At 29.2% G+C, this 19,304-nt stretch overlaps 1 protein-coding gene and 1 long non-coding RNA gene across 2 annotated transcripts; both read left to right on the forward strand.

The window, feature by feature from the left end:
• Positions 1-10,004: 10,004 nt before the first annotated feature.
• On the forward strand, positions 10,005-12,644 carry LOC25495586 (transcription factor DICHOTOMA). The gene is made up of 2 exons (XM_013595810.3): positions 10,005-11,313; positions 12,393-12,644. Exons 1-2 carry the CDS (start codon positions 10,140-10,142, stop codon positions 12,446-12,448), a joined length of 1,230 nt encoding a protein of 409 aa, XP_013451264.1. The 5' UTR covers positions 10,005-10,139; the 3' UTR covers positions 12,449-12,644.
• Positions 12,645-16,847: 4,203 nt separating this feature from the next.
• Positions 16,848-19,036, forward strand: LOC112422506 (uncharacterized). The gene is made up of 3 exons (XR_003012833.2): positions 16,848-16,945; positions 17,033-18,219; positions 18,861-19,036. It is a non-coding gene; the product is annotated as an uncharacterized lncRNA (long non-coding RNA).
• Positions 19,037-19,304: the final 268 nt, after the last annotated feature.

Here is a 19,304-nt window from a genome sequence, read left to right on the forward strand (position 1 = left end):
AACAAAAGTTATAATACCACTTGTTTGGAAGTATAGGGGAATGTCAAGAGCAACAGCGAGTTAATGCTATAGGTCCACCAGAGATGAATTCACTGATTCTCCAACAAAAATCTTACGCCATTAGAGATGTGGGTCACCTCTCTTGTTGATGTGAGACTTAACTATTCAACGTTTAACATATTCATAATCGATGTGAGATTTAACTACTCACACTTGAACTTAAGAATGAACATTCATAAGTAGAATATTTGTGTGTTCATACCTTAATAGAATCATAATAGAGAACTATTGTGGTCTTGGCGACGACACTCATAATAGGTTTTATGGAAATGTGGGACACCGCTAACATGTTCATGTTGATACTAAATCACATCAACAAGATGCTTCAATTTAAGTGGTGGCAAGTGGCGTCTATATATGTATCAAAGCAAAGATAATTGGATCTTCATCGTTGAAGTATATTAGTGTTGCATAGTAGAATTGTCATACATTATTGAAGGTTATATGGTATGTGTACATGATGTCTTAATATGTTTGTGTGTTATGATAATACTGCAAAGATAATACTGCATTCAAATTATCATATTCCACTCATTTGTTTTTCATAGGGCTACTTGTATATCATATGTGCGGGACTGTGAGTTGACAGTTGAGGATGGAACCAAAGCTGAAGTTCAAGAGTGAACGACATGTTGGTTTTATATAGTAGATAATTTAATTTGGCTTATTAGATCGTTTGGTCCCTTATTTAATTTCATATTTTCATTTTGGTCCCACAATTAATAAAAATGGTATTTTAGTCCCTCACATTTTCCTCCGTTTGCCAAATAAATCGTTTATGTCAACTTTAACCTCAAATATCTATTGTGGGTCAACATTATAGATGGTTCACTGTAGACCTTATTAATTTATTCAATTTTAGCCCTTTGATCATTTTGAACATAAAGGGGACCATTGGATCATGCAAGACCCTTGACTCTTATAATGGAATACAAACACATGATTTTTCTTTCCTTTTCTTCATCTTCTTCCTTCTATTTCTTCTTCATCGTCATCACCTTCATACATCTTCCTACTCATTTAAAACCAAAAAAATAATAAAAATTAAAACTCAAAATACAACCCATTCTTCATTCATCACCACAATATCGTCTCTTCTATAAAAAAAAAATCAAATTGGATAACCAAAAAATTTAAACTCATTCTTCATTCATCACCTTAATCCATTAACATTCAACACTGTTCTGATTCTGAATCTTTGTACTGTGTGAGGTGATTTTCCTTGTTCCATGGCTCTTCACTATGGTGGTTCTTTCACCTTCACAAGTGTGGTTTCTAACCCTCCTGGTTCAATTAAATTCATCCAACCCATTGTTTCGGGAACCGATCATGCAACAACCTCATTTATTTTACGATAGAGTTCAGAAGGATAAAACTAATTCACTCAAGGGAACATTATAATCAGAGTTCTTTTGAGGAACTCTAATTCCAACCCATTAGGAGTTCTAATTCATATTAGAGTTGTTTGACGGAGTTGAGAACACGGTGGAGGAATTGGGGTTTCGTAATGGCGGAATGAAAATGGGGCTAACGGAGTTATCGATTTGGGGGTTTGTGGAGAAAGAGTGGAATCGGAAATGGGGGATTTTAGAGAAGAAGGTTGTAGAAGAAGCTCTGAATGAGAGGGTCTTTGACTTTAATCAATGGTGTGGCCGGAATCGGAGCTGTGGCCGGAGATGATGATGGTGTTAGTTTTCGGTGGTGGAAAACGGAAGTGATGTTGTAAAGAGGAGTGACAGTTGTGGGAGCGACGCATTTGACTGGTGTGATGCATTCTTTGATGATTGTGCGCCTTATGATCTGATTTGGATTGTGAGCTGGTGGTGTTACTGATGAAGCTTGTGGTTTTACTTGATTTTGGAACATAGAATAAGAAATTGAAATTTGAAAGAGAGAGGTTAATCATGTGATGTTTATTTTGATTTTTGTTTCTGGAAATTTTTCTTGCTTGTTCATTAGTGATGATGATGGTGTTGTTGAATTATGAAGAAGATGAAGAAAAGGAAGTAAAATTTGGTGGTGTTGGTTCACCGTTAGATAAAGTAGACTGCATAATCCAATGGTAGTATTCTCTTTTAAAAAATCAAACGGTTTAAATTAAAAAATTAATAAGGTCTACGGTGGACCACATAGTTATTTGGAGTTAAACTTAACAGTCAGGATTTATTTGGCAAACGGAGGAAAACGTGAGGGATAAAACGCCATTTTTATTAATTGTGGGACCAAAATGAAAATATGAAATTAAATAAGGGACCAAACGATCTAATAAGCCATTTAATTTCTAGTTTCATTATGTGATTGTTTTTGTCTGGATTTGGTTATTGTTTTGGGATATTTAGAATTGGTTCTAAGATTATGTTACATTGATGTGTGAGTTATTTTTTCTTGTTGATTATATTTTGTGATTTTTGCGTATTTTAAATTTATTTATCTCATTGGTAGACATTTATTTTTTGTTGGCTAGTATGATTTGTGCATCAAATTATTGTTAACAATACATTTAATCAGAGAGAATAACAAATTCTGGACTAACAAAATTAACAAGAGTCTTATTAAAAAATAAAGAGGAGGATTCTATTGACTTCAAAAGTAACTCTTTCTAATCCTTGTGAAGATTTTCTTAGTCAAACTTATTGAATATGTTAAATCATGAACATACAAACATCATTATCTTTTGTTTTTTTTAAAGTCAAACATCATTATATCCTAAAATGCAAAGAATCCTCTTAACCTAATCCGTTTAATGAAATGAAAATAAGGCCATGAAAACGAAAAGAACTTGAAAGAAAATGAAACTAAAAAGGAAGAACCCTAAGAAGCTTTGGACGTCGTAAAGAAGAAAATTAAAAAGAAAAGAAATTGTTGTTTTTAAAATAATTTCAAATTGGGCCATTAGATGTTTTGGTTAGAGGCCTTTTACTTTTCCCACCCTATTTACCTCTCACGCACCCTAAAACTTTAACCAAAATGCCCATGGGATTTCAGATTCTAAAATCCGAACACATCCAAACTAAGTTCGGATTTTATAATGCGAAAAATGCTTATGTATAATCAATAATCAAAATCTTTTTTTATTTCAGCAGTTTTGAATTTTGCTTTTAAAGACAACCAAAAACCAAAGTAAGAAATGATAAAAACCTATTAAATAAAATCATCAAAATACCACCAAAAAATTCTATAAATCAAATAAAACTAACGCAAAAAATTTAAGATTTTTTTAAGAATATGAAAAGTTAAAAATAGGTCTAAAAATCTTGATCCTTGATTTTTTTGTTTCTTTCTGATTTCCTGAGAAGTTTCAGAGCAATCTGATCAAATAGTCCGAAAACCGGATTTTTGACATTAACAGCTAACAATGACCTAAAATCGAATGATGAGAGTTAGGAAGATTAATATTGTCCTTAAACTAGTTATCCATGTTACAAATAGATTTGGAATTTGTGCTAACACAGTTCGGATTATATAATTTGGATCGTTCCCCCGAAAAAGGGTGTTTATGGGGAACACAACCTATTTTTTAAGGTTTTTGGATTATAAAATCCGAATTTGTGAAAAAACTCTTTTTTCACCCTATAACAAAGGAAAAATTCAGTTCAGATTCTAAAATTCGAATATCACATGGATATTTTTGTAAAAAAAAAATATAGGATGCACGAGAAGGTGATATGGTGGGAAAAGTAAATCCCTTGGTTAAAAGGTTGTCATTAGTTAAGACCACAATTCTCCTAAATAAAAAATTTGCTCAAGATTAGTCTCTCCTATGTGAATTTAACCTACTACTGCTTTACTTTTAACCATAAAACATCATTGAAAAAGAAATGAATGTTCATCTTCATCATCATTGAACTGTAAAATGGAAGTTTCCTTTGTTGAACATCTTTTTTCAAAAGAATTAAAGAATAATATTGTTTTTTCTCTGTTTTCACTTGAAATGGTCCTCACCATCATCGTTGTTGGCATTGAGGGTGATGCTCAGAAACAATTTTCTCTCGAAATTTTCTGGATACTAACTTTGTACTATTAATCTAACACAACATATTGAATTAATTTTTCATGTTGTTCCCAATTTCGTAGATTGTGTTTAACCCTAATTTCATTTCGATTAAGCCTTTCACCTTAAGAAACCCATAATCTCTTAGTGGTTTTAAAATTAAAATTAAGCATAAATTTTTCAGAAACTATATCAGTTTCAAAGGTCTGTATCTATTTATAGACTATGAAGAAAAAATGTCTAATCTCAAGCATTCACAATTTTTACCCTCGATTCAAATAAAACAAAAAATACCCCCATTGACATATTTAGATGAACCAAAAAATAAAACAAAAACTACTCGAAATGTCTGGTTAATGAAGAAGCATAAACACTTTATTGATTTGCGCTATGAATAAGTTAATGAAGAATGTCTAAAATTAATTGATTCAATAATTAAAAATAACAATTTAATCAAAATGACTCTAAATTCAATACTAAACTAAAAGAAATAAACTAAATATTAGAGTTTGGGTATGCTCCAATTAGGTTAAGTTTCATTTATTCCATTTAAGATTTTGATGTAAGATATGTGGCAAAAAAAAAAATTACGGTTGAGATTTTAAATTAAAAAACAATAAAAGATTATTGTGATATGGGAATAAATGGAATTTAACCTAAATGGAGCATACCCGTAGCCAATCGAAGATACATTGCTCTCAAGTCTCAAGCTAGCACGTTCTGTACGTACCCCACAAAACTTTCTCTCCTAAAAAAATTTCCCATCAATTTGAGTAACCATATTTCATGACAAATATTTACCTGGTCACAAACATTTTTTTTTTAAAGGCTTGGTCACAAACATAAATAACAAATGTTTAGACACACGCATAAATGGAAAAGATAAGAAAAAATAATTGAATTTTGTGACTAATATCTTTCTCGTTTATAATTCTCCATTTATGTGAGTCTACTCAAACATTTTTTATTCCTATTTGTGTCAAAGTAAGACTTTCTCATATTTCATATATATAACAATATTAAATTTGTTCACGAAATTTAACTTCTCTAATACTTAGGGTGTGTTTGTTTCAAGTTATATTTGTTGATTCATTGGAATAAAATGGTAGAAATATATATGTCTATGTTTGTTACAAGTTTACTAAATTTTATTCCTAGGTATAAAATGTTCCTGGGAATAGAAAAATGTTCCCAAAGAAAAGGGTGGGAATAAAGTTCCCATGGAGATGAGAATAATTTCATATGTATTTACCTGTTTTTATAGTTCTTAGGAATATTATAAAGTTAACCAAATATATTTTTTCTAAATACCTTAGAATAAAATTCTCATCTTTATATTTCAAGGAATGTTATTCCTAGAAATAAAATTGGTAAACTTGAAACAAACATACCCTTAGCAATATAATTAAAGAGGGATTTTACATTTTGCTTTTTGTTAAATGACAAATTTATGTGTATATATATAAATAAATAAAAGAATTTGTACATTTTGCTATCTATAATTTTCTGATGTTATTTCAACATTTTAGTAGTTGTTCAACATCAACACCCATCCTTGTCGAAAATATAACCTAATTAAGGTACTACTTGCACGTACATGTAAAAGTTTTGAAGGGACAATAAAACGTATCATGTATTTGTGATTTGTGTGATTACTAGATTTACTATATAAGGCAGGTAAAAGAAATAAGTCAATAGACAGTTACTTTCCCTTTTTAGTTTGCCTTTGGAAAAACGTAACATGAAACCTTTCATCCATTCACTTAATTAGAAAAAGTTAAATTAGAAAAAATGACAATTATATTATAGCCCCAACCCTAACCCTAATTGTCATTCCCGAATTTCTTTTTGAGGTTTATCACTATGCTACGTATGAAATTACGTACCTAAACAAGTACTAAAATTCAGATATACACCAATATATATGGTACTAACTACTAAGTATGTACTATAATATATAAATTTTCTTTTCCTAGGTAGTGGTACAAATTTAAATATCAAGATGAGTAAGAAAGCATATGACTATGTGTAAACACCAATTCTTTGATTGATATGAGAGTTGGGGGACGACCCCTACCTTCCCAAAACATCATCAAAAGTGTGGCAGAGGCAATTGTTGTCAGAGTTTTGATGAATTTTCTGGATTGAAAGTGACACTAGGTAGTACGGGCCACTCTAAAGAACCCTAATTTTTGTAATTACCAATTTGTCTTTTTTGCTGCTGAGTTGGTGTGTTTAATAAATTTTATATTTGCTAGTGTTTTACACATAGGTTTAGTATATAGATTTATTTGCTTTTAATATGATTCTAGATTTTTAAATTTTTATTTAGATAAGCAATATGAAGTCTAGGATATGCTTAATGAGCAAGCACAAATTGATACATGTGGTCAAGAATTCATAGCTAAACTCTCACCTTCTCTATATGTGGCTTTAATTTTCTTAAAGTTGTTAAAAAACTGATTTGGTTGCAATTCTTTTGAAAGAGACCCTCTTAAGTCTCAAAACTATTTTTGATTGTCAAATGTGTTAATTAGTAGTAGAAAAAGTAGAATTGTTAATAGAAATTTAAATTTTGAGTCGATATGATCTTAACTCAGTTATTAGAGACAATATTATATAATTTATGCAGGAGTTGGAATATGAATCTCATACACTCCACGTACTAATCTTAAGAAGAGGTGAATTTTGAACCACTAAATTACTTAAAAAAAAAATCAATTTTGAACCACATTCATTAAATTAACTCTTTCAAGGTATCACTCATACCAGCTACTCCTTTGAGATGCCTGCAAACCTGTGAAGCCCGGATACGAGATACGATACGGATACGATATTGCACCGATACGGAAAAATTTTAAAAATCAAGATACGATACGGCTTGGATACGTTAATAAAAATATATATATAATTAAATGTACAATATAATTATAACCATTTTTTCAATATGCAAATATATTAACAAACAAAAGAAACCAGACATATCTCTAAAAAAACAAAACAAAAAAATCAGTCATAGGCTCGTAGCACATCAACATAAATATAAATAATATTGACGATTAAGAGAGTGATGATTAATCAATTACATACACAATACATCCCAAAAGGAGCACCATCAATGCTATACTATATCCAAAATGAACATTGTTAGTGTTATACTATATTGATCCAAAAAAAGAAGCATTATATCCATAAAAGAACACATCAATACTCAAGAGTTAAGTTATTTTAGTCAACATTAATTGGGGAATAACGGGGCAGGTATCGGTGCTGGGTAATTATCGAATACTCTTCTGATAAGTATCGGGAAGTATCGGATAATTATTTTTTTTTAAAATAATATTTAATCTTCGGATACTCTCCTGATACATATTGGAAAGTATCAGGAAGGTATCGGTGCATGATACACAGGGGATACAATATGTCATCCATTTTAAAGTATCGGGGCTTCACAACTAGAAACTAATTTCCTAGTTGATCTTGACTAGAATGACATTGGTGCCTTATATCAAATAATAATGGAGTGACTCACCTCATTTTCATATTTTGTGATAAAAAAGAAAACCCCAAACAACATAATAAAACTTTGTTTTTTCATAAAAATAATATATTTGAGAATAGTAGTGCTATATATGTCGCAAGAGTTTTGTTTGATATGAACCTCTTTTGGTGATGTTCCAGGTTCGAACCCCAGACTTTACATATATTAATTATGCAACGTTCCTACCTCTTTTGTACTTACCTATTTGATATGAGCCTCTAAAAAATATCTAAAGACATATATTACATTTTAAGTAAAAAATAATTTTATATATTATAATAATATATAAAATTAGTACAAAGGATATAGTTCAATGTTGAAACGGAAACATATTAGAAAGAAGAAAATTTTCAATCTAATTTTAATTGAAAATACCTATGAAAGATGATTTTCTAATTTGCAATTTTGACTAAAACACCGTAAACGATGATATTATTTGTTGACACTTTGTGACATCCAGCAATTTCCATTTGAAAGATTAATGTGATAAAATATTAAATATTTTAAAAATATTCTACCAAAAAAATATTTAAAAAATTAGATGTAAGATCTTTTCATTTAGAATTTACTCAAAAAAGATTTTTTCATAGAAGCACATGATTCACACTATTTAACCGGTTTTGTCCACCTTTACTTCAGGGCCCTGCCTTGGATAAAAGGTTGAACCCTTTTCTGTTTGAGAGGAAATTAAAAACCTTATATGTATGTACCTTATAATATAAATATAAACCTAATTAATTTCTTGGTCAAAATGAAAAACTTTTCACCATCTTTTACACCACAACATAAATTAATTATGGCTCTGTTTGGTAAAAATAGCGGATAGCTGATAAGCTAGCTGATAGCTTTCAGCTGATAAGCTAACTGAAGTGTTTGGTAAAAATAGCGGTTCAACTAGCTGATAAATGTAAAATGACATAAAGGGTATTCTTAATTCATAATAAAAATTATATCATTAATTTAAGTATTTGTAATTTTGTAAACTAATTTTTCTTTAAAAAAATACTTTAAATTTATTAATTTAATATATCCTATGTATTATAAATTAAATTAAATTTTATTCACTAAAATTTTATCTTATATTTATTATCATTTAAGTGTTTCTACTTTATAAAGAAAATAACATTTACCTCAAAAACAAAAAAAAAGGTAGCACTAATAGAGTAATATTAATAACAGAGAATAAAGAAAATAACATTTACTTACCTCAAAAAAATAAAAATAAAAAGTAACACTAATAGAATAATAGTATTTTGTTCCGTAAAAAAAAAAACGAAGGTATATATTTTTTCAAAAAAAAAAAAAAAAGGTTAGCTGATATATATACAAAAATTGGAATAAAGGGATAGTAGTCTTTATTACGTAGCTTATTATAAAAATTATAATGCATAAAAATACAATTTAAATGAAATAATAAGGGTAAAATTAGAAGAAAAAATGAGAAGCTATAAGCTATAAGCTCAAACGCTACTTGGAATAGCTTCTGAAAAATAGATTATAAGCTCGTGAAATAAGCTATAAGCTCATGGTGAAAAAGTGTTACCAAACAGAATTTTTTTTGTCAAACGAACTTATAAGCTATAAGCTTAAAAGCTCTTTTTTTGGTTTCCCAAACAGACCCTAAAAACCTTGATTTAGATTAAGACAAAAACATGTACTAACCTAACTGCACTTCATTTAATCATTGATTCCTTCAAATTCTCTGAGCAAAAAGGAACCCTAACCCTAACCAAATCAAAATATCACACACATATATGCAAGAAGAACATGGTCAAAATATGTTGAATGATTTGACCTTCCTCTGCTTACGTTTGCTTCACAAATTATGTGTGTCTTGTCCTCAATTACTCTCCCTCTCTACCCTACAATCTATTAGTACAAGAAAACCTGATCCAACCAATAATTTATTCACAAAATAATAATAGTAATAATATAAACTATGTAAATCAAATCCAACTTCCATCATTGCCCTAATTGAAATCTCTTCCTACTCTTTTATCTGGAATATGTGTCAGTCTTTGAAATATATATTTATTATCACATTCTTGGATATAGATTAGTACTCATTAATAGTACTCATTTTTTTTTTTTAAAATATAACATTTTTGTCCATAAATCAACACTCATTAATAGTACACATTTTTACTATTTTTTAATCATATTCTTGAATATAAATTAGTTCTCATTAATAGTACTCATTTTTTTTAAAAATATAACATTTTTGGACATAAATTAGCACTCATTAATGGTACACATTTTTACTATTTTTTATCATATTCTTGAGTATAAATTAGTTCTCATTAATAGCACACTTTTTTAATTTTTTTTTTTTAATTTTATCATATTCTTGGATAAAATGTGTATATAAAAGGATTCTTTAGAGGAACATGACTATGTATGGACTGTTAAGTTTATGCTTAGAAGAAGAGAAGAAACCAATTCATTACTCAAAGGAAGGTAGATAGATACTTTCTTCTTCTACACCATAAGGGGTCCTCTTCCTCTCACGAAAGAAATTAGGGCTAAAAAATTAAATTGAATTTTCCAATGTTCCCTTACAGTTCAAACCCTTACCCTTCATTTCTTCCTTCATCATCTTCTTCTTCTTCTTCTACTTCTTCACTCTTTCCTTTTCCTTTCCTAAATCCTGAAAATGCTTCTTCAAACAACAACAATAACACACTTTTTCATGATCCATTTTCAATTCCTTACATACCAATTCATCATCATCCTCATCCTAATCTTCATAACATTACAAATATTCCAGAAACCCTAACCAATTTGGCTGCTTCTCAAGAAAATAACAATAATAGTAACAACAATAATAATAACATTGCTATTCCAATGCCTAAACAAGATCCTTCATCTCTTGGTGGTGGTTCTCACTATGGTATTTCCTGTTTCCTCGCAAAGAAACCGGTGAAGAAAGACCGACACAGCAAGATTTACACTTCTCAAGGTTTGAGAGATCGAAGAGTGAGGCTTTCGATTGAGATCGCTCGAAAGTTCTTCGATCTTCAAGACATGTTAGGGTTTGACAAAGCTAGCAACACACTTGATTGGCTTTTCACAAAATCTAAGAAAGCAATTAAGGATCTAACTAAGAGTAAGCAAAGAAACAACAATAGTGAAGTTGGTGGTGATGCTAAAAGCTTCACATCTTCCTCAGATTGCGAAGATTCCGAGATTGCTACCAATAATTCTTCAAACCTAAAACAACATAAGGAAGGTGCAGGAAGTAAACATGAAGAGAAGAAGTTGAAAAGAGTACAGATCAAAGAACCAGCTTGTGTTAGAGCAAGTAAGATGAAGGAGTCAAGGGAAAAAGCAAGAGCAAGAGCAAGGGAAAGAACTAGTAACAAGATCTCAAACATAAGGGGGGTGCAAGAAGTAGAATTGAAGAAAAAATATGAAAATAATCTTCAAGCTTTTCAACAAGATCATCATAGTGAAGGACCAAGAAATGATTTTAATGTTATTGAAGAATCAATTGTGATTAAGAGAAAGTTGAAACCTTCTATGATGGTTTCTCATCATCATCATCATCCTCATTACCATCAAAGCCATGTGATCCCTAAGGAATCATCAACAAGTTTCAACAACAATGGAGATTTCAATTTCTTGCCAAATTCATCTCCAAATTGGGATGCTAATAATAATGGTACATCTTCCACTAATCGCTCCACCTTTTGTGCTATAGCCAGCATGAATCTTTCTACAGGTATGTCATATGTGTGTCAGTGTTTATTTTATTATTTTCATAAAAAAGAAATTGCTATTTTACTTATTACTTATAAAATATTAAAGACTTAAAAGTGTGAAATTCTTTTTAAATTCCATCTCTAAGTATTTAAAAAAACACAAATCAAAATATTAAAGACTTAAAAGTGTGAAATTCTTTTTAAATTCCATCTCTAAGTATTTAAAAAAAAACACAAATCTAGAGACCATAGTCATTTTTCCGTTTTAATTTTCGTTGATAATTATAATTTTTTTAGTAGTTTCTGCTTAAAAACAAGCTTTTAATTTACTAAAAAAAAGGTAAACAATTAGAAATTATAAATAAATAAAAAATAGAAAATTTTCTCTAATCCGTTTTTGAGTTATAAAATATGGAAAATTTGCAGACAATTAATTAACTTCATTTTTCCGCTCTTAAGTTTCAGTTTTGATTCAAATATTTCTAGTACTTTTTTATCAGAGGAAATTTTTCTAGTACTATCTTTAAATAGTTAAATATGTTTTTGGTCTCTATAAAATTTTTAGATTTTAAGTTTTATTCCCTATAAAAATATTTTTTGTCCCTAAATTTTTTTCTTCCGCAACTTATGGTCGCTGCTTTTAAATTAAATCATGTGTATACTTCAGATTTTTGAATGAATAATTTTTATTGAGATGTTTATAATATTATGACAATATATACTTCTATAAAAAATTTAAATTTTTTAACAAGATGTGAATTAAATATGAATTTTTAAGCCATAAAAATTTAAAAAGTTCATATTTAATTCATCACTTGTTAAAAAAATTAAACTTTTGCAAAAGAGATTTCTATAACGTAATAAACAACCACCAAAAAATAATACAAAATTTCGAAGGATACACATGGTTTTTCTTAAATGCACGGACCAAAAGTTGTGACGAATTTTTTTGAGGGACAAAAAAATGATAAAAATATTTATAGGATTAAAACTTAAAATTTAAAAAATTTATAGGGACTAAAAATATATTTAACCCATATTTAAATAAGACCTAGGGGAATTTTGATGATATTTAGTGATCTAAGTGGTAATTTTTCAGGGCTCCAAATCTTTGGAAAATCATGGGAGGAATGCACCAATCCACGTCTACATTAGTATGTTAGGTTTTATTTTTTTTATGCATTTATTATCCATTATGAACTCTCTCTAGGTTTGTTAAGGACTTTCAAGGATATTCTTTTCTGTGTTTTCTTCCAGCAGTGTAACTTTTTCTGTCCTATATTCTCCCTTGAACCATGTTTGTACCATGATCTGTTGTTCATGATGTTAAAATGTGACACTTGACCTTAAACTGTTGTTGAGTGTCATATTAATTTATGGCCAATATTTTAAAATGTGGTAAACATTATGTTCAATTAGTTAATATGTCAATTAGTTATCATAAATTTGTTCCTAGCTTCTAGCTGATTTTAATATTATTGTTTTTTATAATTTTTTTTAATATTATGCTGGTGACAAAAATATTTAAATATATTTATGTATAATTGTTAATGTTCAACAATGACCGTTATTATCTTAGCTTGAATTATTTTCAAGCAATTATAATGTTCAAATATTTTTTTATATACTTGTTGTGACTGGCCATGTGTATATATGTTTTTTTTTTTAAAAAAAAAAAAACAGAAAATTTTATTCAAAAACGAACCCTACACAAGAAGTGAAAATGCTAGAGAAAAGATACAATATAAAAGATCCCAAAAGACAACCAAACAAAGGCTAAAAAGCCACAAAACCACCCAGACACATGTGTATGTTTTTTTGAGTGGCAAATCAAATCATATATATAGAAAGAAATTGAGTACAAGAGATACATATATCCAATGCAATGTCAAAAGGAAAAGCAAAAACGATGCAACTAAAATCAAGAACCATGATTCAACAAACTCAATATCCTGCTAAAGGCCCGAGGAATCATCAAAACATAGGGGCACAATCAACAAGGTTTCTTAGGCATAGTGAACGTGAAACTAATCGGACGAGTCATTTACCCAAGACACATTATCCTCCATAAGAGTTAGGGTTTAACTACTAATGAGGTTAAAAAAATCCACCCTTAAATCTTGTTCTTGGATAAAAAAAAAAAAAAAAAAAAAAGCCTTACATCAAAGGGTACGTAAGTCAGAGACCACATCTCTTTGATTGGAAACTAGAAAACCCTAGATAATTGATCCGCAAAGCAAGAACCTATACCAAGATATTAAACAACCACTTTCACTACCCCCATCAGAGAACACCAAAGGGTAAGTCAGAGACGACCACAAGGAAGCAAGATACAATACATTGTAACTAGGCACATCAGGATTGACCAAAATAGATTCATATACTTTGCTATCAACACCTTCTTCCGTAACGATTCACCTTTTGATAATAAATTCCACATCCACTTTGCCAACAAAACTATGTTAAAAAGCCTTACATCTTTCAACCCAAGACCACCAGACCTCTTAGGCTTACACACACCCTTCCAGTTCACCTTACAAATTTTTTTCAACAATAATATGCAATATTTATATCGAATGAGCTAAGCTCACGTCGATAGATTGATTTTTTTAACAAAAAAAAAACAATTACATGACTATGAACTGAGAAATAATTGACAAAGACAAAGACCATTTTGAATTATTAATAAAGTCAGAGACCAATTTGAGAATTTGGTACAAAGACAATGATCATTTGATGGTTTACTCAATAATTATGCTTCAATTGCACACATGACAACTGACAAATTAGGCACCTTTGATGTGCACCTATGCACAACAAACCCAATGACAATTACATGCCTTCATTCAAACCAATATAGAGAAACACATTCAATCAAAGGTGGCCTTGTTGTCATTCTTTCATATTTATAATTTTATATCGTTTTCATAATGTTTATAAGTTTTTACTTGCAAAGTTTTCTATGATACACATACGGAGCATGTTAGTTTGTCATATATACAATAATTAAAATGAGAGAAGACATATACTAAATTTAATTTCCTACCTAAATATTGACCATGATGGAAATGTGATAGATTGGGATTGGTGTCTATACTTTTCTTTGCTGAGGAAGGTGTTAGTGATTGTGATGGTACACTCTTGGATCGGATGGGTTTTTTTTTTTTTTTTTTGATGGTAAATAAACTTCCATTAGAATCAAGCTGGAATACAGCCATTTGGATTACAAATATCAGTTACATGTACTGGAATGACAGAATGAAAAGTATTTTTGGAAATTTTGTAAGATGAAGTGGTAGCACTATTTCATGCTACTTTTCAGTCTCATTTCAAGTGCATCAATACTTTTTTTATTAAGAATTTTTTTTGAATTTTTTTGACTTTGTTTATTAATTTTAAATGCAGCACTTTGCCACATTAACAAGAGGAAACGACCTTTATCACTCAACCATTTTTGAAGGAAAAAAAAAAATATAACATGAAAATATTATTTAAAACAATATTATTATACATGAAAATATTTTAATATATAACATGTGCAATGTTTACTATCCACTCAAATTGAGTGTTTCACTATCCACTCATAAAATGTGCAATATTTATTAGTAACAAAGGAAAAACTTACTTAATATTTTAGAATATGCTAAGAAATTATAAAAATATTAATATTAGGATTTTATATATATATATTTATTTATTGCGTCAAAAAATATTAATTTATTTCGCTTAATTTTCAATTTTGTGACCAAAGAAAAGCTTAATTTGAATTTGCAATTTTATTGACTCATAAATTGCATTTTCTTTACTAAGTCAACTGATTTAATTAAATCATAAGCTTATAAGTAACAAAAATCATTTCATCCTGATCAAGAATTAAGAAAATAATCAAAAGATTATGAATAAACGTTGAGATTTAAAATATGTAATAAATAGGACACAAATACTGAAAAAAAAATGTTGAAATTGCTAAGTAAAATGCCATAACCGGAGTTGGATAGTTATGATCGTAAAGAAAAGGGATGTGCTTAGTAATTTCTATTATTTTTACTTCCAATATATCATTATGCTGGAAGAAATGTAAGGAATAATTCAAGTTTGGACGTAAAGTTTCATGTTTTTTGTTTATTTTACACCCAAATATATCATTATGCAATCAAACAAGAGGAAATATTTGTTAGTTTGTGAGTGTTTCAATTTTTTTGTTTGTTTTCTCTGTGTTGAGCTTAATCAAAGTTAATCATTGTTCATTTAATTACACTCATATATGATTATGCAAAAACAAAAAACAAAATGTGGAAAATTTGTAGTTTGTGATTTAAAGTTTCAATTTTTATTGGCTTTCCTCTATGTTTGCGTTCAATAAAAGTTAATCATTGTTCATTTAGACCAATATATATCATTATGCAAAAACTAAAATCAAAATGGGGAAATTTTTTAGTTTGTGATTCAAAGTTTCAATTTTTTGTTGGTTTTACTCTGTGTTGATTTCAATGAAAGTTAATCATTGTTCATTTACATTCAAATATATCATTATACAGAAACAAAAAATAAAATGGGAAAAAATTTAGACTAAAATTCAAAGTTTGAATTTTTGTTGGCTTTCTTGAATTTTATGTTGGCTTTCTTGTGTTGACTTCAACGAAAGGTATTTATTTTTCATTTTCGACCAAATACAACAGTATGAAAAGAAAAAATGGGAAAATATTGTTAGTTTGTTATTTAAGTTTTAATTGTTGTTTTTTTTTTGGTTTCCTCTCTATTTTGAGTTGAGTGAAATATTTAACATTTTTCATGTATGCAATGTATTGAAATCTTCTTATATATTAAATATTAAAGTTAACACATAAGCTTATTTTAGCCCTAATTTTAACCTAAACCCTAATGCCTTAATTTACTATTTTAACCTTAATGCTTATTTCATTTGTTCTATTTTTTTGTTTAAACTAATCGGTCTGCTTATTTCATTTGTTCTATTTTTTTTTCAACAAATCGGCCAAATCACACTCATAACTAAATCTCCTATTTTCTTCAACAAAACAAATCGGTTCTTCCTTTTCTCTTGGTTCACGACATATACAAGCAACATCACTCCTAAATCTGATTTCAACAAAACAAATCGGTTCTTCCTTTTGTCTTGGTTCACGATTCAATTTCAACTGTTAATGGTTTGTTTTTGATCGGTTTGTTTTTGAGAGTAGCTGAATCATTTGTTTTTGATCGGGGTTTGTTTTTGATCGGTTTGTTTTTGAGAGTAGCTAAATCATTTTTTTTTAATGGTTTGTTGTGAAATTGAAATTGATTGTAGCTGAATCATTTGTTTTTGATCGGTTGTTGTGAAATTGAAATTGAGAGTAGCTGAATCATTTGTTTTTGATCGATTTGTTGATTTTACAGTTTATGAATTTTCAAATTAGGGTTTAAAATAAGATTAATAGATTATCTACTGTAATTGTTTTAGTTTTATAGATTATCTATCAAATCATTATGTGCAATTGATTATGTTCAAATAATCATCTGGTTAGTTAACATACCTTTTTCTTTTCTTTGATTCTCTTCTTTTCATCACTATTAACCCTATTCTTTTCATCGCTATTTTAGAAAACATGGCCGGCATCAATATAGAAACTCTTTTGTCGTATCACTACCTAACTGGTAAACTTTTTAATACATATTCCTTTAATCTAATTATATTTTCCTGCTATATATACATGACAAAAATTTGACTTTCGTTTTTTATAGGTCCTCTGCTCAAAAACCCACTTTTAGAATATGACAAGGCAATCAACACGCTACAAGTAAAGTACAGAACATACATCGTCGAGTACGACTTTGACATTGTGAATATACTTTCATTTTCGTTGTACAAAACAAGCTATAATGTTGTTTTTAAAATTATAAACAGATAGTTGTTGAATAGTGTTGTTTGCTAAATTTATAGTGTTGTTTGCATATTGTAAATGTTTGTTCTATTTTAGAAACTAATTGTTTACTATATATATTGTGCTGTTTTGTATAAATGTTGCTATTTGAAAACTGACAGATAGTTGTTTGCATAAACTAAATATTTATTCATAAGCCACATATTTGTCTAATCATGGATATTAGTTCTCACTTATTTGTCAGTTTGTATTCAATGTCCTTTTTTTTTAATTACGGTAGGTCTTGCCTACCATAGTGTGATAAACAAATAATTTTGTTGTTTTCACCAGGGTGCCGTATGCTTGCCAAGTTACTAATAATGTTGTTTATATGTGTAGTGCTGTTTGCAAACCATGGAACTGAGTCATCTTAGAAACTAAAATTATAACCAAGTCTATGCAATGTATCTTATGTATTTTATGTTTTGCCTTGGATCAATGATTCTATTATGGTCTAGCTGAGTTATAATTGAATTGGTTTAAATTTGTGTTTCAACTCATGAACCACTCAACCATTAAAATGATTCAGTTTTTTTATCATTCAGTTTGGTTCAGCTTAGTGATATGGTTTCAGTTAACCACATTTTTCACACCCCTAGATTCAAGCAAGTGTTGGTATTATTTTTTTATATTCTTAGCAAGGTTAAAATCTAAAGAAGTGATAAAATATTCTTAGTTGATTACAAGTTATCTGCCACAATTTTGAAGATTCATTGTTCTTTGTTGTTTGTTAGACGTGTCAAATACTAAGTTGAATTTAATTTGATGGTTTCTTTTCTTTCTCTTTACTATGTTTCTTCCTGAACAACTTTTAACTTGGATTACCCCTTAGATTATGAAAGGTTAACTTGGATTGGATTTGCAATGGTCAGCTTCTAGATGTCACAATAGGATATTTTATGATTGCATTAGTATGCCAATATATGGATGTTGGAAATCAATGGTGGGGTGGAGCCAGAGAGATTGTTCTGGCTCATGTCAAAGTAGGTAAGACATAATCAACACAAGGTAAACCAATTTTGTCTTTGTGAATTAGTTTTTTTCTTACTATTGATTGTGTTCCCTTCACCACCTGTTTGTTATAATGCTTCATTGAACATTTAACACATATTTGCCTGATGGTTGATTGTCTGTCACACTCCTCTGAGTTTTGGAAATGTTTCATCATTTGTCTTTCATGGTTTAGGTTTAAAGTTATGCATTACACGTCTCATTGTAAAACAAGTAAAAACTAATTTTCGCGTCTAGGATAACAATTCAATGTATAATTTTGGAGAGCATTTGAGGGTTCAACTTTGTTCTTCATTGATATATTTTTGGCATCTGAGGAATTTGCTCTGCATTAAGTCACTTGCTTACCGAAATTAGAAATTTTACTTTTTTAATATCTCATAATTAAACCTTATAAGATACACATGAATTATCTCTTCCTTTATGTCCTTCACGCGTCCCAATCTGTCTTCTAATTCTCTCCTTTCTCTGATTTCTCTAAAAAAAATTCCATTTTGATCAGTTACTTTTTTATCAATTAGTTTGTATTTTTTTAATAAATAATGAGCTTACAAAATATTTATTTCTCCATGTTGTGCTCCAATGATTTCAAACAAGAAAATTATTTGCTCATTATCTGTACTATTTTATGAAGACAGTAGTGTGGCATATGAGAACGATAAGGACCTGAAGGCTATCAAGCTTTGATGTGGCTTTTAGGGACAAGGGAAAATGAGGAAGAAAAATCACTATTTGTTATAGTATACTCTACATAGGTAATGCCTCCCAATTTTATCTGATTTCAAGTTACAAGTAATTAGAATTGAGTTTTAATATAGTTGGCTTTGACTTCGAAAATGTATATTGAGAACATAGCACAACCAGTCATGAAAAAATGTATATTAGGATAGCTTATGAAAGCTGATTTTTGTGATTATGTTGATTATTGCTTAGGATAGCTGATTTTTTATTGTTATAACCGTGTAAGTCATAGCCACCATCAGTGGCGGATCTTGAGTTAAATTCTTGGGGCCAAATTTCTATGGAATATATATTAAATGGTTTCAAGTTATATCAATAATTAATAATTAGGAAGAGAACAT

Source organism: Medicago truncatula, chromosome 6 (genome assembly GCF_003473485.1).
Source record: "Medicago truncatula cultivar Jemalong A17 chromosome 6, MtrunA17r5.0-ANR, whole genome shotgun sequence".
Taxonomy (NCBI): domain Eukaryota; kingdom Viridiplantae; phylum Streptophyta; class Magnoliopsida; order Fabales; family Fabaceae; genus Medicago; species Medicago truncatula.